Source organism: Staurois parvus, unplaced genomic scaffold, assembly GCF_062004578.1.
Source record: "Staurois parvus isolate SC_StPar_1 unplaced genomic scaffold, SC_StPar_1.0 ptg000839l, whole genome shotgun sequence".
NCBI classification, from domain to species: Eukaryota; Metazoa; Chordata; class Amphibia; order Anura; family Ranidae; genus Staurois; species Staurois parvus.
The window spans coordinates 1,719,767-1,742,809 of NW_028318635.1; the positions used below are offsets into that span (position 1 = coordinate 1,719,767).

Here is a 23,043-nt window from a genome sequence, read left to right on the forward strand (position 1 = left end):
TCCTCTTTGTCCTCTCCCCCCAACTAGGGATCTTTGCAACCTTAAAGTATAACTAAAAGCACATGTTTTGGACATAGGGATTAGAACACCTGTCAAGTTTTCATTGCTGTCTATATCCCCATTAGGGAGATTAATTCTCTTTATTTGTACCATTTACCATTATAACTGAAAGTGAAAGTAAAAGCAAATCTCACATTTTGGGTTGTCACCAAAACAGGTATAGAGAGGAAATCTTCCAATGAAGGCACTGGTTCTGGTGATCCTGATGACAACCAGGGATTCCCTCACTTGGAGGAACAAAACAATGAAGTGTGCTCCCCAGATGGAGGGGGGATGCACCAATTGAGCAACACTGATCTGGTTGGGCTTTGAGGGAGCTGGGAAGGCTAAAGACTCAACGAGGAGAGGCTAAGAGGCTTTTGGGGGGTTCTGAGATTAAAAGGGAAGGTCTAGGGCTGAGATGTCCCCCACCATCTGCATATTCCCATTTCAAACCTCGTTCTCAGCACAGCTGCTGCTGGGAATGGGGGCAGCTTCCATTTTTCCTGATCTTGTAACATGTCACATAACAAGTTAAAACATAAAGAAGGACAGTCTGTTTCCTGATCTTGTAACATGTCACATAACAAGTTGAAACATAAAGGACAGTCTGCCATCATTCCCTAATGGTGCATCGGTAAGACAGAGGTGCATCCCAGAGAGCACAAACTATCTTCTGCCCACAACAGGCTGCTATTGGAGGGAAGGGAGAGAAAAATCTTAATTTCAGCAGCTAGCTCCTTTGCCACCTGTTGCATCTGATGCACTGTGAAGGGAGGGAGGAATTTTCGTTCCTTCCCCTTCTTTCTGACATCAGAAATCGTAAGCAACAAGGATTTTGTTAGATCACCAGACTATGCACTAATGGATGATGTCTTTGTTGTTATAATACAGCCGCTAAGCACCACCTGATGTCCACATGGACAATAGTAACAGAAAATTATATTACAAAACTGGTACTGAGCTATAATTTTTCAGCCATATCAAACATGTATAATCCAATAAAAAATTGAAGTGATAAACATATGCTATATTGCACTGTCCACTATAAAGTGCTAGAAGTGCAAAAATATCAATGTGCAATATAAAGTGCTAAAATAGAACAAAGTGTTAAATCATTAAATTAATGTGCAATTACCCAACTCAATAAAGTCCATCCAGTAAATAATCTCCATTTTGGTTTCCTCAGTGTTCCTCTAAATTTGTTGTCAAAAGTGCTTGTAGTGCTGTTACAAAAGTGCTCTCTTCCAATACTTCACCCAAACCTGTGGCCATGATCACCTCCACCTTCCACCCCCAGTGGACGCCACTGAGCAGATTCTATACAACCTCTTATAACTATAAGAAGGTCAAAAAGCGCTTTCTGCGTTATCTCCTCTGCTTGCCTCTCCTTCTCCTCTGGTCCACTTGGGGGAGTGTGGGGGGGGGGGTGTGGTTCTGGGAGGACATCCATGGCTTACTGGTAGGATTACCAGGTGAGAATATAGATAAAAAAGGCTACAAAATTAAAGGGAATGCAGCTACCACATATGAGAATTGGTAAGCTGCAGTTTAATACATTTTTGTATTTGGGTTTAATACCGCTTTCATTTTACTGCCACTGGCCACTAGTAAAGAAGGATCTATTTCTGTAATAGTTTTTATTTTGTTGCATGACATTTAATTTGATCATTACTGAAAATAATTTTGGTGAATGTGGGAGGGGCTCACACATACATAATAAAATGCACACCTGTTCAACCTCCTGTCCATATAGATTAATAGTTAAGTTAAAGGGGTTTTTTTGTTTGTTTTTTTAGAAATCATACTTACCTAGGTGGTTGCTGCATCAGTCTGATGCTGCATCTCTCCCCCGTCATATTTTTTATATATTTTTATATATTTGCTATATTTTTTTTCCACAAACACAGAGTTACCCTTCAAAGGACTTTTTCTGCAAATTCTTTATTACATTTTCTTTGTGATTTTTTTATAATGTTTTATAACTAGGACCCTTTGTACTTCAACCAGTTAGTAAAGCCCTTAGTAAATACACAAATATTTATGTATTGATATTTATTACAACAAAATTGTGAAAATAAATCATCATTTTGTCTCATTTATATTTTTGATTAAACTTTGAGCTTAGCAAAAAGTCATTATGGCCAGGATCATCTTGCATCCGACATGACTGTAAAGTCCTGTGATATTTTTCACTGCTCAGCCTCATGCAGGCCTTCTGTATCAGCATTGAGGATTTCAGATCTTTCAAAGGGTTGAACATTAGGCCCTCTAGTGCTGACACCATTTTCATCAGTTGCATTATCAGGTGTACTACTGTTGTAATTAAAGTCTTGTTCATTATTTTTCTCATTGTACTGTTCATTATTAAAGACAGTTTGATATTCACCTGCTTGATATTCATTATCGTCCTGCAGACTTTTGTTAAAGTTGTCTTGCCACTTTGTATCCAAACCTTCTTTGTAATCTTGATTGTTGGACTCATCAAAGTTGCCATTGTTCTCTTCATGGTCTTGCTCATTATCGGTAAGTTCATAATCAGTATTCCTTGTGTGCTCTATTAAGTGTTCTCTAATGGATGGCTCATTTACTGTCTCTGCAGCTCCATCAAACTGAAACTCAAGGAAACCATTTCCCTCTGCCAAGTTTTCTCTTATTTCATTGCCATCTTCGTCTTCATCAGGTATAAATGGCAGCTGATGTCCATTGTTTACAGTTTCTCTCTTGAACTTATCAGAATCCAGATTTGATACTAAATTGTTACCAGAAACTGTGATCTCGTTAACTGTATCCAATGTTGCATTTTGCTGAAGTGATGCAGAGCCATTTGCTGACTCCATGAGTAAACTGTCAGCAATTACATCGTTTGATGAAAAGTTTTCAATATCTGCAATTAAAACAGAGGTTGTAAGTAAATTAATGTAAAATGACATATTAATTATTGTTATGATGATTATTATTATTATTCATAATTTATGAAATAGTAGCAAGTTGCAGGGTGCCTTCCAAAGTAAAGGGAGACAGTACAGTTACATTACAATTCAAGGTAAGGTAAGGAGTCTTACAATCTAAATGTAAAAGGAAAGAGATAAAAGAGGTAATGCCTGCGAGGGATGAGCAGATTGAGACAGTAAATATCTAGTAGTTAAATAGAGGTGGGTTAGACTTTCCTGAAGAGATGTGATGGCCATACAGGTTGAGGTAGGGAGTTCCAAAGCATGTAAGAGGCTCTGAAGAGGTCTTGGAGGTAAGCTTGGGATGAAGGGATTAGGTAGCTAGAGAGTAGGAAGTAGAGTTGTGGATGTATTTGTATGTCATTGTTGGTATTTTGAACTTTATTTGTTGGGAGGATCTGAAGCCAGGTGGAGGGACTGGCAGAGAGGGATGCTGGACATTAAGCTGTTGGTTAGGTGGATGAGTCTGGCAGCAGCATTGATGATAGCCATGGAAGACCCCTAAAACAAAAGGAAGAAAAGAGGAAGAAGTGGAGTTGCAGGTGACAGTGAAGGAGTGCTAACATAGGTGGGAGGAAAACCAAGAAAGAGCAAAGTCTTAGAGACCAGGGGGTTGGAGATTTTTTAGCGTGAGTGAGTAGTCAACTGTGTCAAAGGCAGCAATAAAGTCTAATAGTAAGAGTACTGAGTGGTTGCAATTGATTTTAGTCAAAAATAAGGACGTTTTAGGAGGTCAGTTTCTGTGGAGTGTTGTGGACAAAAGCCAGACTGTCAGAGGTGAAGAAAGTTGTTATCAGTGAGGCAGCAGCTTAGAGGGTTGTAGACTAGGTGTTTTAAAGGTTTGGATGTAAACAAGAGAAATGAGATGGGTCTTAGGTTATTCAGATTGGTGGGCTCCAGTGAGGGCTTATTAAGTATGGGGGTTACCAGTAATTTGTTTTGGGGGGTGGGAAGATTTCAGTAGAGAGGGAGAGATTGAAGATGTTAGTAAGAGTGCACAGAATGGAGTAAAAGGATGATCATAGTTATAGGGGGAACCCAGGAGGCAGATAGTGATGCAGGCACCAGAGAAAGGTTTAGCAAACTCCTCTGAAGTGACATAGTTAAAGGGGGTAGATATTGAATCTGGTGGTAGACATGGTATATTAGTTGGGGGAGATAAATGGGCAGTAAACACCCTATCATGAATTGCACCTCTCTTTGAAGAAATTGGCAGTGTCCTGGGCAGTGAGTGAGTTAATGGGTGGTGCCAGTAGGGGACAAAGTAAACTCAGAAAAAAGATAATAAAAATTTGGATGAGAGGGTGTTATTGAGAATGCTAGGATATGTTTGCTTGGCAAGACAGAGGGAGAAACTATAGTTTATGAGGGTAGCAGTATACCGGGCGAAGTCCTGCAGGGACCTAGTTGTTTTTGTCACACTCACTCAAGAGCACAGCTATATCTTTTGAGACTTATGGTGTTTTCTGTTTACAAGGGTTTTAGCATTGCAAGAATGATAGTGGCTATTTTAGAGAAGAGGCTTTCTAGGCAGCGAAGTCATCAAGAAAGCATGATACCAGTCCAGGAGGCCAATAAATCACAACAATCATCAGAGAAAATGAAGAAAAAAGATGAATTCAGTGAGCTTCAAAAGAAGAGAGAGATAGAGAGGGAGGTGTAAAAGGAACTTGAAAAGTGCTTTGTGGAGATAGAAGGATTCCAACCCCACATCATATTTGTTCACGGTAAGTGAGTCAAGTGAAGGCCACCAGGAAAAGCGCAGCTGGAAAAGTCAAGGGAGATTTCTGAAGCCATTTTTCAGTAACATCAAGTAGGTTTAAGGAATTTGAAATAAAAAGGTTATAGACAGAGGTGAGCTTGTTATAGATCAAGCAGGCATTCCAGAGGGCACATGAGAAAGTGTGGGTGGGTGTGTGTTAGGGGGGCAGGTTTTTGGAAGCAAGGCCATACAAATTAGAGTGTGTGGTGTGCTTTTATCCTGAGGTTGGGCTTTCAGTTGAGTTTCCTATAAATGCAGTCCAGCTTCATTGTTTTTTATGGCTTCCAATAATAGGGAATACAGTGAGCATTGTTAACCTACAAGGAAATGTGTTACTGGCAGAACTACTAAGGGAAAATAGAGAAAAGATACCAGACAAAAACAAATGCAGCCACCACATTTAAGGACTAGTAATTGTCAATGCAATGCATCTTTGTTTTGGTGTTTTTTACACTGTAACCTTTTTTTATAGGTTTATAAAACAGATTTGGATTTGCAAAAAACAGATTGCCATTGAGAAACAATAGACATAGCTGTGTCTACAGAATATTCTTGCAGTTACAAAAGGGTCCCCTCATGGCATTTGGAATGCATAGATCTAGAGATTAGTAGGATTACCCATACACTCTAGAATTACTGTATTTCTGCCTGTGTCAAACTCTGCTGTAAGGACATTTAAAGTTAACAGAAGTCCCACAGGGTCTGTGCCTAGCCCCACTAGTGCATCCAATGAACTTACCAAAAAATAATAAGCAATGCTCTGAGAGTGTTTGGATCCCCTTGCCCATAGCATATAACATAGGAATGGTCATTCATGGGTATTTCTTATTTTCTTCTACAAACGTGTATATCTGTATGATCATAAAACGCAATATTTGTGTTTTTCTTTTTTTCCCAAAAAGGTTACTTGATTTTCTGCAACTGAATTTGAGTTTTGATACAAAATGTAAGTGTTTGCATTTTTATTTCATAATGTATACTTCTTTCAAGAATTAATAATAAAGCTCCTAAAATTCTGAGAAATTTGCAGTTTAGAATTTCAAAGCAAATATAATATATATCAGCACTTTACTGCTTAATTTCAAGCGCTGTCACCATAACCAAAAAATGACCATAAAGAACAAACTGCCCAGGATGGGCAAAAGTGGTTACTACTTGTAACAAATATCATATAGGCTGAAATGTCCTGAAAAACCAACCTTAACACCAGGTATTTTAAAACACCAGTTTTTATTGCTCAAATTTTGAGTAAAACTTCAGTGTGGTTTCAGACATCTTACATTGTAGATTCTACACATAATAAAGCCATGAATAGACAAAACAGAATAAACAATCATATGTGAATTAAAATATCCACGTCCGGATGCACATAGAGACTCATATATGAGTGGCATACCGCAGCAACATGCTGCCTAATTATTTAGCAAGTACTAATAAAGGTAACCCTCATGTATGAGTCTGGGATCCCAAAGGGCCCAAAAAAAACAAATTAACATGTACCATGAATTCACTCAAAACGATGAAGTTGCAAGTGATGATTATCATTAGGGGCCGGGCTCTATATAGGTCAGTGAGGCAGTCTGTGCAAACAGGTTGGTGAAGGATAAATCCCATAAAATTTTGGACAAGTCAATATAAGACACAGATCCCCGGTTTCTCTATTGCAGATAATGGAGACCGCTGTTAAACTGTATAGAATCCAGGGAAAGAATTCTTTGGTCATCCACCACAGTTGTTTTCCGTGGTCTTCCGGGTCTTTTGGTGTTGCTGAGCTCACTGGTGCGTCACTATGTGCACCTGGATGTGGATATTTTAATTCACATATGATTGTTTAGTCTGTTTTGTCTAATCATGTCTTTTTAGCATGTTGAATTTACAGTGTAAGATGTCTGAATCCACACTGAAGTTTTACCCAAAATTTGAGCAATAAATACGGATGTTTTAAGATACCTGGTATTAAGGTTGGTTTTTCAGGACATTTCAGCCTATATGATATCTGCTACCAGTAGTAATCACTTTTGCCCATCCTGGGCAGTTTGTTCTTTGTTCTCCTTTTTAGTGGCCTGGTCTGCATGCCAGTGCTGAAAACCTATATGATAGGGCCAAAAATGTTGGCCAAATACCCAAATAGGCCACTGTGGGCCTCAAATGGACAACTACTAAATGTGATGTTCAACAAAAGCTCATATTTCTGCCAAATGTGCAAAGGAGGTCTAAAAGCCTTTTTTATGTAAATAATCTTTGTATTGGCAAAAGAGCAAACTTATGTTTGTAAATTATTATAGGGATAACTGTAATTACAGCATTTTTTAGAATCTTTCTGTGTTATCTGTGTCAGCAAAAACACTACGGCAGTAACTGTGTTTACAGAACTAAGTTTATACAGATAGACATCAAGTATAAACCGATAGGTGAAAAAAACAGCATAAATATTGGAGGACAAGCACACCCACAGGCACACTCTGAGCTGAAAATGCTTCAGCACTTACATCATCCATTTGATTTGGCTCATATAGCAGCAGATTAGTGGTGGAAAACTGGATTTATCTACAGATAATCAAATAAGGATGCAACAGTGTATATCATCTTTGTTCATTTAAATAGCAGGTCATGTCAAGGAAGACTAAAAATGAAAAGCAATCGTGTCTGATGGTGCATAAACCTGCCTAGGAAGACATATTATTTGTTGCAGAGGAAATCACATACTGAATAGTTTGCTTTGTGGCAGCATCCATTTGTTAAACCACATTTATCATATTTATTTACTTTTGTGTTGATGTACAACATAATGCAACTGCAAATCCTCAATAAAAACATGACCTGCCCAGTGGCATTGCATCCATACTGTGGCAGACTGAAAGCAACGTAGAATGAAAAACAATGACATTTCTTATATGAACTGAAGCAGTGTCACAAAAATGTAATGAAATATGAAAGAAATAGTTTTCCTATATCAATTACTAAAAATTGTATTTTTGATATTGTTAGCTAGTTATTTGCAGTATTTCTTTAAAAGTCAGTAAAGTCAGTCAGTAAAGTATAACAATCCTAAAAGCTGATTGATGGAACATGCTCTGATAAGTATTGTGAGTAAAGGACACTAATCTCTGGATCTGTATTTTAGCAATTAGAGCCAGGTTTGTGTGTGATGATAGTGATGTCTGATGAACCCCAGTCTATGTGGAGGTAATAGGGGAGTAGTATTGGACACCATATCATCCTAATTTGTCCTAAAATTTGCAAGTACCAAAGTGGACAGATTCAAATCTTATGTCTGTCCAAGGAATTCATGGAAGGTGTACTAAGAATAAAAGGAGAATTGGAGAGAAATATAAGAAAACACTGATTGCCCAATCACTTAAAAAGTGTTGCTGTCTAAACCATAGTCAAGCACCAAAAACAAAATAGTCACATGATTGGGTAAAGCCCACACCATGGGACAAGTGGTTAGTTTGACTGCAAACAGGGCTTGTATCAAACTATACAGTGTAAAAAATTGTTTATTTATTCAAGGTAAAATGTTTGCAATACAACAAAATGGAAATAACTTGCAGTGCTCAGTAACCACAACATATAATATATATAATAATATATATATGTTGTGATTACTGAGCACTGCGAGTTATTTCCATTTTGTTGTATTTCAAAAAGTTTGCCTTGAACAAATTTTTACACTGTATAGTCTGATACAAGCCCTGTTTGCTGTCGAACTAACCACATGTCCCATGGTGTGGGTTTTACCCAATTATGCGACTATTTTGTTTTTTGATTCATGGACGGTAACACGTTTTATGAACCACAGTCCAGTGGAAGGAATGCAAGGGTATCATAAACCTGCAATATCAAGGTCTGCAAAGAACTTCTGATAAGACCCAACAATACAGTAAAGGTAAAGTGAAGCTCTGAAGAGCATCTTATAAAATACACATCTGCCAGACCTATTTTGACCTGGAGCTTAACCTTTGTCCATTTCCAACTCTCAGCTTGCATTCATATTCAATAACTCATACATTATTGCAGTTACTTTCCCAAAAAGCGGTTACACTAATGAATAAGCTGTGGCCAATCCATTAGACACAAAACACACCTAAAAAGTCCAGAAGGCTAATAAAACACATTATACCTTTTAGAAGAAATATACATCAGATCTAAATAATATTTGTTATCTAATAAATCATAATTTCATTTTGTTATAGCCAGGTACACACTGAGTATTTTTTTGTTCAGTCAGCTGGGTGAACAAAAAAAAACCTCACAGACTCCTGCATCCACACAGGTGATATGGATCCAAGAATTTCTCCCACTGTGTTACTGTATTCTGACAGCTGAGATGCCTCCCCTGTCAGAATACACTGATCAATGCTGTAGCAGCTGAACAAATACTGGTTTTCCAGCAGGACTGTTCAAGAGAAGCAGGTGTGACAATCAGCATCTGCTAAACAGAGAGGGCTATTCACAGATCAAATTTTGATCAGTGTGTACCCGGCTTAAATAATGCAATGGTTTGTGGACTCTGAAACCTTGTCATATGGAAATCTAGATGTACCCAGAATAGTTGGTACTAAAGGTGCCTGCTGGATATATTAAAACACTCCAGTACAGCTCCAACACACCACTTAGACCCCTTATTTGAGTGGGGAGAATACTGCAACACCCTCTCCATGGCCAAGAAAATGTTGCTGCACTTGGCAGTTAAAGCAATTGTTTATTATCAAAGTTACCAAGGGCACTGAGAGTTATTATTCTGAGGGCCAGTGATTCTGTCATATCAGATTGGACTTACACTGAAATTGATATGATCTCTGCACTAAACCAAAGACTAGAAGAACACCACTTAAAGCATACCTATGGTCAAAATGTAAAATCATGTATTTATTTCCACATTGTATTTCAAGTATTTCTAGCTTACTCCTACTAATCTGAACAATTTGAAAATCCGCACAATTAATACGGTGACACATATTCATTATGCCCTGGGAGTAGGTACTGCTATGTAACAAAACTCACAGTGTGGTTGCACTCCTCTCTAATTGACATATAATGCAGGGTTAATAGCTCTGCATTATACACAATAATGCTAAAAGACTACCCACAGTCGAGGGCACTGGAGGAAGAGAAGTAGAGCGCCAGAGCTACCCAGAGAGCAGGTAAGGTACACAATGCAGCCCTCTCATCTCCAACTAGACTTAAAAAAGATATAACCCTTGGAGTGCAAAGGAGCTCCATTGCAAGAGTTTTTTTTCCTTCTAGCCCAGAGTTGGCCTTTAAAGGATAAGTTCACCTTTGGGAACATGTTACATGTTCCACCTGTTTTTAGGGTGGAACATATAATATGTTCCCATAGCCGCAGCTGCCGCCCCCCTCCCTCTGACAGAGAAGTCTCCCAGTACTATCTGTCAAATTTGAAAACAGTGTGGCCACATCATTAATTCACGGACTTCTGTGAATGAATGCACTGCAAGTCCTGACAGCCTTAGCAGCTGTGGGCTTGTAGTTTTCAATGAATTACCACGGTGCTGTGGAACGCAGTCGTAGTTCATTGAAGCTTCCTGTCGGAATATCTGCTTGCTCGTACATCCCATATGGCAAGCAGATATTCTGAGAGGTCTGCAGGAAACCTGCATGGCATCAGTAATCTACTGATTGCTGGTGCAATGTTTTCCAGGCTCCTGTAGGCAAAAATAGTAAATGCACATTTTTTTACCTGCAAAAAAAGTTCATTTATTATTTTTGTCTAAAAGGTGAACTTATCCTTTAAACATACACATATACAGAAATCCCCCTGCGCTCCACAGAACCTAGTGAGTTAGCTGCTATCACCTAATTCTCTATACCGCAAGATATGTAAAACAAAAATAATATAAGTGGTGAAGCGCTCAACTTAAATAATCAAAAACTAGTGCAATATCCCCATATATAAATATCACATCCCTAGTGGTATAATGATACCCAAATGATAACTCTTAAGCTATGCAGATATACAAATAATAATAATATAAATAATAATGAATGAAAAACTAGTGCAATATCTTCATATATACATAATATATCCCTGGTGATATAGTGATAAACAACTAATATCTCTTAGACTGTGCAAAAGTGATACTAAAATACAATTAATAATACCAATTTACATGAAATATTAATTACAATAAATTAAATAGTGATGGCACACTGTGCAAAATTATAGAAAAGTGTTCAAATAATGTCACTCCATGCTACAATAGTGCTCTTCGTGAAAATCTTGACGTGACTCCCCTCAATAGCAGAAATGCCCCCTCACCTTCCACATTCGACCCTTGCGGGTCACAGAGCTTTTTATGTATATATCTCTGCCAGATATTAATCTCCTCCACTGCCTCCACCGACCTTGATCCTCCTCCAGGCAGTAAGTAACACTCCAATAACTCCCCTCATACAACGAATTCAAGCATCAGGGCAGGCCAGAGAGCTTCCTTCGTGTCCCAGGAGAGCTTGCTTGCACCTAGTCTGCTGCAGTCAATTAAAGCTGCCTGGACAAAGAGCCTCAGCTGCGCTCAGCATTGAGATGATTATATTATTATTATTTGTATATCTGCATAGCTTAAGAGTTATCATTTGGGTATCATTATACCACTAGGGATGTGATATTTATATATGGGGATATTGCACTAGTTTTTGATTATTTAAGTTGAGCGCTTCACCACTTATATTATTTTTATCCTTTAAACAGTCTGCACTTTTCACATTTGTTGTTACTTTAGCTGTAACAGTTGATTTAGGGCAGTAAGCACATAATGAATACTCCTATTTCAGTGTCACTTATTAAATCAAAATTATAATGACATTGAGTAATTGTTTTCCTATTCTATTTAGAATTTTATACTTTCAAAACTCATATCTATGTTTCATCCAGATAGATTCACTCAAAACACAGGATTCACTGAAAATGTTTGGTTTTCTAAAGAGAGAGCACAGCAGAAGCTGATTATTTTCAGACTATCTGCCTGATAGTCATATAGACCCATACGAACAGAGCATGGGGTAGGGTTAGGAGAGGGGGGTGGGCCATTGCTTTGACTCATTCAGTTTTGTTTATTATTTCATCTTGAACTTTGGAGCTATGTAAACAATGTGGTTTCTTAAGAAAAGAAGTGAGAGAGAATCCAGAAATATCTGAAAAGGCATTATAATTTTTACTTTTCCCAGGTCTTACCAGTTTATTGATACTGAACATTTATGACCGTGATACATTGTATGTATTATGCTAGACCGAATGTGTTAGGTCAGACCTTTCATTGTTTCATATGTGGTTTTCAGTAGTTCACTGATTTGTGCTCATTTTATTGCAGGGAAGTTGTTGAATATTATACTTTAGAAAACTTTACTATTTTGTACTATTCTAAATAATTCCTGTCACCAATGTTATTGTTTGTAAATAAAATGATTTTTCTCAGATAAAGTGCAATGAGGACAAGCAGAAATTTTAACATTTTGATAAAGTTCCCACAGTGAATCCTGAACACTGTATTTTGATAAACAGCTGTGTGGAAGGGGGTCTGCTGTACTGGGGAGAGGTTTATGGGAAGGCTGGAGAAGTATTTAAACTAGGATCGAGGGGGGAAGGGAGAATTAGATTATAATGGGGTAGACAGATCAGACAGAGGTCAGTACTTATTGGTGGGTAGAATGGGAAAAGATGGGGGGAAGGCTATGGCAGATGATAAGAAGGTTCCCGTGTTACAAACAACCAGTGGAATTGGTACCATTTGTATGAAAATAAAAAATATGCAAAATACGTGTGAACAAGACTTCACATGACTGTTCCATTAATATTCCTGGCTATGTTCTCTTTCGGAGAGACAGAGTAAATAGGAAAGGTGGTGGTGTCTGTCTCTATGTGAGAAGTGATCTCAGAGCGAGTGCGAAAGAGGACCTAGTTGATGGAGAGTATGATGAGGCTGAAGTATTATGTGTGGAACTGCACATGGGGGTGCGTACTACAAAGGTAATCATTGGAGTTTGTTATAGGCCTCCCTGTGTTAATGAGGAGGTGGAGACTCAGCTCCTTGCACAGATCAAAAGGGCTGCAAGGGCTGGGACAGTGATAATAATGGGGGATTTTAACTACCCAGAAATTGACTGGAGTAATGGTACTGCAGGAACAGTTAAAGGGCAAACATTTTTAAACCTACTACAGGACAATTTTATGGTACAGTTCATAGAGGCCCTAACTGGGAATGATGCTCTGCTGGACCTGGTAATCTCAAACCATGCAGAGCTTATTACGAATGCCCACATAAAAGAACATCTGGGTAGCAGTGACCATAACATGATTAAATTTATTGTTAGCTGTAAACAGCAAGCACATACGAGAAAAAAAAAAAAATGCTCAATTTTAAGAGAGCTAATTTTCCAAGACTGAGAGCTGCTCTCCAAGATTTAGACTAGGAAGGAATATTGACATCAATGAACACAACACAGAAATGGGAGTTCTTCAAAATGTCTGTATGTGAACATACTGAAAAATTTATTCCCATGGGCAGCAAGTTTAAAAGGCTAAAAATCAAACCTATGTGGCTTACGGCCAAAGTTAAAAAACTATAGATAATAAGAAAAGAGCTTTTATTAAATATAAAAATGAAGGAACGCTATCATTGTTTAAACATTACAAAGAATATAACAGAATGTACAAAAAGGAAATAAAGGCTGCAGAAATTGAAAATGATTGACAGATTGGAAAAGATAGCAGGACCAACCCCCAAAAAATTCTTCAAATATATTAATAGTAAAAAGGTCCGGTCCGAGCATGTAGGCCCTTTACAAAATAATCTAGAGTGTGTGACTGGGGACAAAGAGAAGGCAAATTTATTAAATACCTTCTTCAGCTCTGTGTATACAAAGGAGCATGGGGGAGCTCTTGTCCATAGTAGGCATGGTATTGACACAGCTCCAGATGATCCACATTGGCTCATAACTGATATGATGCAGAAATATTTAGACAGAATAAAGGTGAATAAAGCACCTGGACCGAATGGCATACATCCACGGGTCCTTAAAGAATTGAGCTCTGTCATTTCAAAGCCATTGTTTCTAATTTTTAGGGACTCTTTAATGACTGGTATAGTACCATTGGATTGGAGTAAGGCCAATGTGGTGCCAATATTTAAAAAGGGGTCAAAATCTTTACCAAGTAATTACAGACCTGTTAGTTTAACTTCTATAGTTGGGAAGATACTGGAGAGTTTAATAAAAGACCACATAGATGAATTGTTGCTGGAAAAAAATATTTTAAGCAACAGACAGCATGGATTCATGAAAGACAGAAGTTGTCAAACAAATCTGATTTCTTTTTAAGAGGGGGTGAGCAAAACCTTGGACAGAGGGTTGGCGGTGGACATGGTATACTTGGATTTTGCAAAAGCGTTTGACACAGTTCCCCACACATGGCTATCGTGTAAGGTAAAGTCTACGGGCTTGGAAAAATCCATATGTAAATGGATAGAAAACTGGCTAAAAGATCATATTCAGAGAGTAGTGGTTAATGATTCATACTCTGAATGGTCTGGGGTCATCAGTGGTGTACCCCAAGGTTCAGTGTTGGGACCCTTACTTTTTAATATATTTATAAAGAATATAGGGTCTGGGATTAAAAATCCCATTTCAGTCTTTGCAGATGACACCAAGCTGTGCAGTGGAATAACGTCCTTACAGGATGTCTTCAATTTACAAGCCGACCTCGATGCACTGTTTAATTGGGCAACTATGTGGCAAATGAGGTTTAATGTTGATAAATGTAAGGTTCTGCACTTGGGGGCTAAGAATATGCATGCATCACACATACTAGGGGGGGTACAGTTGGGGGAATCAATGGTGGAGAAGGATCTGGGAGTTCTAGTAGATCACAAGCATAATAATGGCAACATCCTCTCTTGTATTAAAAGAGGTATAGACTCCAGAAAGAGTAATTTTACCCCTGTACAAATCATTAGTAAGACCTCATCTCACCAGAAGGGCAACCAAACTGATAAGAGGCATGGAGGAGCTCAGCTATGAGGAAATATTAGAGGAACTGAAATTATTCTCTCTTGAGAAGAGGAGATTAAGGGGGGATATGATCAACATGTATAAATACATGAGGAAAAGAAATGTAATCTCCAAACACGGAAAGGTTTCTTCACAGTGAGAGCTGAGAACACGTGGAATAGACTCCCTCAAGAGTTGGTTCTGGCCAGCTCAGTGGATTGCTTTAAAAAAAGGCCTGGATTCTTTCTTAGATACACAGAATATAACTGGATACTAACATTTATAGGTAAAGTTAATCCAGGGAATATCCGATTGCCTCTAGGGGGATCAGGAAGGAGTTTTTTTCCCTGCAGGAGCAAATTGGATCATGCTTTTTTTTTTTTTTTTTGCTTTCCTCTAGATCAACTGTGGGTATAGGGTTATAACTTCTTTTTTTTTTAATGTTTGAACTGGATGGACTTTTGTCTTTTTTCAGCCAGACTAACTATGTAACTATGTGTAGTCATAATCCCTCTATGTTCATTGTACAGCTAGTCCCTGAATCCCTGACAAATTAGCAAAAGTACCAATAATAAGAATAAACATCTTGGCACTTGCACCATATTTTGATAGCATGTTAAAAGATTTCAATATCTGTTCATGTATACAGAGATAACAGAATTGTAATATATTGTATGGCTGTAAAAATACCATTACTCGCTGGTATCACATGCCAACGAGTCTGCATTAACAAGAAGTCTTTACTTTTGTTTGGTCTGTTGAAAATTCTAGAGTGTGATGATTTATCCACTTCTGTCTGTGAGCTGGAAAACAGAAAACAAAGGTAACTCAAGGGAACTTTTCAAACATTCAGCATGTAGAGGCATACACAAAACCAATAAAGAACTAACACATTTATATACTATAGCTCACACTTTCATTGCCATAAAAATTAGCAAGTGAACAGAACATTGACTTGTGTGTCTCCCAATCGGTTAATATAAATAACAAATCATATATAAGTAAAGAAATACTTAGATCAATGCTAAGCATGGGTATTCATTACATTTTAAAGATAATTACCTAAAATAATTACCGTATTTTTCACTCCATAAGACGCACTTTTTTCCCCCCCAAAAAGGGGGGGAAATGTCAGTGCATCTTATGAAGCGAATATAAAGCAGACAGTCCGGTATTTCCTCCGCCACCATGTCAGAATACCGGGCCGGCCGCTCAGCTGTTCTTTCCTGCAGGACCTTACCTGTTCCTCAGTCCAGCGCTGCACAGTCTTCCCGCCCCAGCATCTGTGACAGCCGGGTGCCCAGTGCGCATGCGCGAGAAGCGCTGCACTTTGTGAATGGTACGGCGTCTTCTGGGACACATGACAGGTCCCAGAAGACCCCGGACCAATCACAAAGCGCAGCGCTTCTCTTCCATGCGCACTGGGCACCCGGCTGTCAGCCTGGTGCCCACACTAAAGGATGGACAACTCTGCGGAAGTGGGAGGGGGTACCTGTCAAATTCAGGTACCCGCTTCCCCTCCCTCCCCAAAGGTACGCAGTCTTAGTCATCCCCTGTACTGTCTGCAGTCTCTGGTAATCCCCTGTACTGTCTGCAGTCTCTGGTCATCCCCTGTACTGTCTGCAGTCTCTGGTCACCCCCTGCACTGTCTGCAGTCTCTTAATCATCCCCTGTACTGTCCGCAGTCTCTGGTCATCCCTGCACTGTCCGAAATCTCTGGTCACCCCTGCACTGTCTGCAGTCTCTTAGTCATACCCTGTACTGTCCGCAGTCTCTGGTCATCCCTGCACTGTCCGCAATCTCTGGTCATCCCTGCACTGTCCACAGTCTCTGGTCACCCCTGCACTGTCTGCAGTCTCTGGTCATCTCCTGTACTGTCTGCAGTCTCTGGTCATCTCCTGTACTGTCTGCAGTCTCTGGTCATCTCCTGTACTGTCTGCAGTCTCTGGTCATCTCCTGTACTGTCTGCAGTCTCTGGTCACCCCTGCACTGTCTGCAGTCTCTGGTCACCCCTGCACTGTCTGCAGTCTCTGGTCATCTCCTGTACTGTCTGCAGTCTCTGGTCACCCCTGCACTGTCTGCAGTCTCTGGTCACCCCTGCACTGCCGCAGTCTCTGGTCATCCCTGTACTGTCCGCAGTTTCTGGTCACCCCTACACTGTCCGCAGTCTCTGGTCATCCCTGTACTGTCCGCAGTCTCTGGTCACCCCTGCACTGTCCGCAGTCTCTGGTCATCCCCTATACAGTCCGCAGTCTCTGGTCATCTCCTGTAGTATGTCTGCAGTATCTGGTCATTTCCTGTACTGTGTCTGCAGTCCATTGGTTCAGAATATTTTTTTTTGCCTGTTTTCCGCCTCTAAAACCTAGGTGCATCTTATGGAGTGAAAAATATGTTAGCTATAGAAGTCTGACTTGAGTGCGAGTAGTTTTCCATCCTTAGTAAGTAAATACAGTGGTACAGTATAATTGATTCTGGCTATGTATCCCCACTGTTCAGCTTCACTACTGTTATACAATCACAAAAAGATAAGAAAAAGTTTTGGCAATTGTATCATAGAGGTGTTTGTAACCCAAATGTTTATTTGGATGTAGAACACCCTTAATGGTGGGTTTTATGTATTGTATGTATGTTTATTTTGGGGTTTTTACACTATAAAATGCAAAAAAAAAAATATTACATCTATGAGGTTCAATAATCACAAATAGAATTAGTGTGAGGAAGGTTAAAATACATGCTCAGGGAGGTGCTTTAAACCTACTTTTACATAATACTACTAAAATCTATTTTAAAATCAGCCTCCTGCAATCCCCTGTACTGACAGGAAAATGGGGCAGGACTCTAATATCGTGAATATCTTTTCTCCAAGAGATAGCACATGGATGACATTGTCATTGTGCTGTTCTTCTTGGTTATTCACTCACAGCCTGGTTTAGCCCTGGACCAGACTGTACTGCCTAAAGTAAACCCATACTGAGAGAAATATGAAAGCTCCCATTGCTGATTTTCCCAGCTGGAGAAGCCTACTTGCTATCCTGAACCAATATTTCAAGGATTAAGTCTAGAGATGAGCGAATTTCTCAAAAATTCGATTCGGCTGATTCGGCGAATTCCAGTGTGAAATTCGATTCGATGCGAATTTCTTCGCTACGAAGATGACTTATAAAAAGGGTTTCTAGGCTTCAGAGAGCCTTTAAATTAGTGCAGAACACTGTACCTTTAATTTAAATGCCCTTGGAGATGAGGAAAGAGAAGGAGAAGGAGAAGGATGAGAAGAAGGAGAAGGATGAGAAGAAGGAGAAGGAGAAGGATGAGAAGAAGGAGAAGGAGAAGGATGAGAAGGAGAAGGATGAGAAGAAGGAGAAGGAGAAGGATTAGAAGAAGGAAAAGGATGAGGAGAAGAAGGATGAGAAGGAGAAGGAGAAGGATGAGAAGAAGGAGAAGGATGAGAAGAAAGAGAAGGATGAGAAGGAGAAGGATGAGAAGAAGGAGAAGGATGAGAAGAAGGAGAAGGAGAAGGATGAGAAGAAGGAGAAGGAGAAGGATGAGGAGAAGAAGGATGAGAAGAAGGAGAAGGATGAGAAGAAGGAGAAGGAGAAGGATGAGAAGAAGGAGAAGGAGAAGGATGAGAAGAAGGAGAAGGAGAAGGATGATGAGAAGAAGGAGAAGGATGAGAAGAAGGATGAGAAGAAGGAGAAGGATGAGAAGAAGGAGAAGGAGAAGGATGAGAAGAAGGAGAAGGATGAGAAGAAGGAGAAGGATGAGAAGAAGGATGAGAAGGATGAGAAGAAGGAGAAGGATGAGAAGAAGGAGAAGGATGAGAAGGAGAAGGATGAGAAGAAGGAGAAGGAGAAGCAGAAGGAGAAGGATGAGAAGAAGGAAAAGGAGAAGGATGAGAAGATGGAGAAGGATGAGAAGAAGGAGAAGGAGAAGGATGAGAAGAAGGAGAAGGAGAAGGATGAGAAGAAGGAGAAGGATGAGAAGAAGGATGAGAAGAAGGAGAAGGATGAGAAGAAGGAGAAGGATGAGAAGAAGAAGGAGAAGGATGAGAAGAAGGAGAAGGATGAGAAGAAGGAGAAGGATGAGAAGAAGGAGAAGGATGAGAAGAAGGAGAAGGATGAGAAGAAGGAGAAGGAGAAGGATGAGAAGAAGGAGAAGGAGAAGGATGAGAAGAAGGAGAAGGAGAAGGATGAGGAGAAGGAGAAGGATGAGAAGAAGGAGAAGGATGAGAAGAAGGAGAAGGAGAAGGATGAGAAGAAGGAGAAGGAGAAGGATGAGAAGAAGGAGAAGGATGAGGAGAAGGAGAAGGATGAGAAGAAGGAGAAGGATGAGAAGAAGGAGAAGGAGAAGGATGAGAAGATGGAGAAGGAGAAGGATGAGAAGAGGAGAAGGAGAAGGATGAGAAGAAGGAGAAGGAGAAGGATGAGAAGAAGGAGAAGGATGAGGAGAAGGAGAAGGATGAGAAGAAGGAGAAGGATGAGAAGAAGGAGAAGGATGAGAAGAAGGAGAAGGAGAAGGAGAAGCAGAAGGAGAAGGATGAGAAGATGGAGAAGGAGAAGGATGAGAAGAAGGAGAAGGATGAGAAGAAGGAGAAGGAGAAGGATGAGAAGATGGAGAAGGAGAAGGATGAGAAGAAGGAGAAGGAGAAGGATGAGAAGAAGGAGAAGGAGAAGGATGAGAAGAAGGAGAAGGAGAAGGATGAGAAGAAGGAGAAGGATGAGAAGAAGGAGAAGGATGAGAAGAAGGAGAAGGATGAGAAGAAGGAGAAGGAGAAGGATGAGAAGAAGGAGAAGGATGAGAAGAAGGAGAAGGATGAGAAGAAGGATGAGAAGAAGGAGAAGGATGAGAAGAAGGAGAAGGATGAGAAGAAGAAGGAGAAGGATGAGAAGAAGGAGAAGGATGAGAAGAAGGAGAAGGATGAGAAGAAGGAGAAGGATGAGAAGAAGGAGAAGGAGAAGGAGAAGGATGAGAAGAAGGAGAAGGAGAAGGATGAGAAGAAGGAGAAGGAGAAGGATGAGAAGAAGGAGAAGGAGAAGGATGAGGAGAAGGAGAAGGATGAGAAGAAGGAGAAGGATGAGAAGAAGGAGAAGGAGAAGGATGAGAAGAAGGAGAAGGATGAGGAGAAGGAGAAGGATGAGAAGAAGGAGAAGGATGAGAAGAAGGAGAAGGAGAAGGATGAGAAGATGGAGAAGGAGAAGGATGAGAAGAGGAGAAGGAGAAGGATGAGAAGAAGGAGAAGGAGAAGGATGAGAAGAAGGAGAAGGATGAGGAGAAGGAGAAGGATGAGAAGAAGGAGAAGGATGAGAAGAAGGAGAAGGATGAGAAGAAGGAGAAGGAGAAGGAGAAGCAGAAGGAGAAGGATGAGAAGATGGAGAAGGAGAAGGATGAGAAGAAGGAGAAGGATGAGAAGAAGGAGAAGGAGAAGGATGAGAAGATGGAGAAGGAGAAGGATGAGAAGAAGGAGAAGGAGAAGGATGAGAAGAAGGAGAAGGAGAAGGATGAGAAGAAGGAGAAGGATGAGAAGAAGGAGAAGGATGAGAAGAAGGAGAAGGATGAGAAGAAGGAGAAGGATGAGAAGAAGGAGAAGGAGAAGGATGAGAAGAAGGAGAAGGAGAAGGATGAGAAGAAGGAGAAGGAGAAGGATGAGAAGAAGGAGAAGGAGAAGGATGAGGAGAAGGAGAAGGATGAGAAGAAGGAGAAGGATGAGAAGAAGGAGAAGGAGAAGGATGAGAAGAAGGAGAAGGATGAGGAGAAGGAGAAGGATGAGAAGAAGGAGAAGGATGAGAAGAAGGAGAAGGAGAAGGATGAGAAGATGGAGAAGGAGAAGGATGAGAAGAGGAGAAGGAGAAGGATGAGAAGAAGGAGAAGGAGAAGGATGAGAAGAAGGAGAAGGATGAGGAGAAGGAGAAGGATGAGAAGAAGGAGAAGGATGAGAAGAAGGAGAAGGATGAGAAGAAGGAGAAGGATGAGAAGAAGGAGAAGGATGAGAAGAAGGAGAAGGAGAAGGAGAAGCAGAAGGAGAAGGATGAGAAGATGGAGAAGGAGAAGGATGAGAAGAAGGAGAAGGATGAGAAGAAGGAGAAGGAGAAGGATGAGAAGATGGAGAAGGAGAAGGATGAGAAGAAGGAGAAGGAGAAGGATGAGAAGAAGGAGAAGGAGAAGGATGAGAAGAAGGAGAAGGATGAGAAGAAGAAGAAGGAGAAGGATGAGAAGAAGGAGAAGGATGAGAAGAAGGAGAAGGATGAGAAGAAGGAGAAGGATGAGAAGAAGGAGAAGGATGAGAAGAAGGAGAAGGAGAAGGAGAAGGATGAGAAGAAGGAGAAGGAGAAGGATGAGAAGAAGGAGAAGGAGAAGGATGAGAAGAAGGAGAAGGAGAAGGATGAGGAGAAGGAGAAGGATGAGAAGAAGGAGAAGGATGAGAAGAAGGAGAAGGAGAAGGATGAGAAGAAGGAGAAGGATGAGGAGAAGGAGAAGGATGAGAAGAAGGAGAAGGATGAGAAGAAGGAGAAGGAGAAGGATGAGAAGATGGAGAAGGAGAAGGATGAGAAGAGGAGAAGGAGAAGGATGAGAAGAAGGAGAAGGAGAAGGATGAGAAGAAGGAGAAGGATGAGGAGAAGGAGAAGGATGAGAAGAAGGAGAAGGATGAGAAGAAGGAGAAGGATGAGAAGAAGGAGAAGGATGAGAAGGAGAAGGATGAGAAGAAGGAGAAGGATGAGAAGAAGGAGAAGGAGAAGGAGAAGCAGAAGGAGAAGGATGAGAAGATGGAGAAGGAGAAGGATGAGAAGAAGGAGAAGGATGAGAAGAAGGAGAAGGAGAAGGATGAGAAGATGGAGAAGGAGAAGGATGAGAAGAAGGAGAAGGAGAAGGATGAGAAGAAGGAGAAGGAGAAGGATGAGAAGAAGGAGAAGGAGAAGGATGAGAAGAAGGAGAAGGATGAGAAGAAGGAGAAGGAGAAGGATGAGAAGAAGGAGAAGGATGAGAAGAAGGATGAGAAGAAGGAGAAGGATGAGAAGAAGGAGAAGGAGAAGGATGAGAAGAAGGAGAAGGATGAGAAGAAGGAGAAGGATGAGAAGAAGGATGAGAAGAAGGATGAGAAGAAGGAGAAGGATGAGAAGAAGGACAGTTCTGTGACAGTTTCTGTCTATTTCTGACAGTTCTGGGACATTCACTCCATACAGCTGTTTCAACCGCTGTATGGAGGGAATGTCATGGAACTGTCAGAAATAGACTATTAATGACAGTTCTGGGACTGTCCTTCCATGCAGCGGTTGAAACATTGTATGTATTTGTTTCCATAAATGGATCCATTTATGGAAACAAATACATACAATGTTTCAACCGCTGTATGGAAGGACAGTCCCAGAACTGTCATTAATAGTCTATTTCTGACAGTTCTATGACATTCCCTCCATACAGCGGTTGAAACAGCTGTATGGAGTGAATGTCCCAGAACTGTCAGAAATAGACTATTTATGACAGTTCTGGGACTGTCCTTCCATACAGCGGTTGAAACATTGTATGTATTTGTTTCCATAAATGGATCCATTTATGGAAACAAATACATACAATGTTTCAACCGCTGTATGGAAGGACAGTCCCAGAACTGTCATTAATAGTCTATTTCTGACAGTTCCATGACATTCCCTCCATACAGCGGTTGAAACAGCTGTATGGAGTGATTGTCCCAGAACTGTCAGATATAGTCTATTTCTGACAGTTCTGGGACATTCACTCCATACAGCTGTTTCAACCGCTGTATGGAGGGAATGTCATGGAACTGTCAGAAATAGACTATTAATGACAGTTCTGGGACTGTCCTTCCATACAGCGGTTGAAACATTGTATGTATTTGTTTCCATAAATGGATCCATTTATGGAAACAAATACATACAATGTTTCAACCGCTGTATGGAAGGACAGTCCCAGAACTGTCATTAATAGTCTATTTCTGACAGTTCTATGACATTCCCTCCATACAGCGGTTGAAACAGCTGTATGGAGTGAATGTCCCAGAACTGTCAGAAATAGACTATTTATGACAGTTCTGGGACTGTCTTTCCATACAGCGGTTGAAACATTGTATCTATTTTTTTCCATAAATGACATTCTGCAAATACACTTAGAGGAGCGCTGCAGATACACTTTTTGCCGGCTTGGAATTAATCTTATTTTCATCCTACTTCTTCTTCTTCATCCTCATCCTCATAAGAAGAAAAAGAAGAAGTAGGATGAAAATAAGAATAATTCCAAGCCGGCAAAAAGTGTATCTGCAGCGCTCCTCTAAGT

At 40.2% G+C, this 23,043-nt stretch overlaps 1 protein-coding gene across 1 annotated transcript in view; it reads right to left on the reverse strand.

Annotated features, from left to right (window-relative positions):
• Window positions 1-1,964: 1,964 nt before the first annotated feature.
• LOC149443674 (uncharacterized) overlaps window positions 1,965-23,043 on the reverse strand; it is a 627,829-nt gene continuing 606,750 nt past the window's right edge. Inside the window, 2 exon segments of the mRNA XM_089655378.1 lie at window positions 1,965-2,926; window positions 15,451-15,563. Coding sequence (XP_089511504.1) covers window positions 2,232-2,926; window positions 15,451-15,563 — 808 coding nt within the window. The 3' untranslated portion in view covers window positions 1,965-2,231.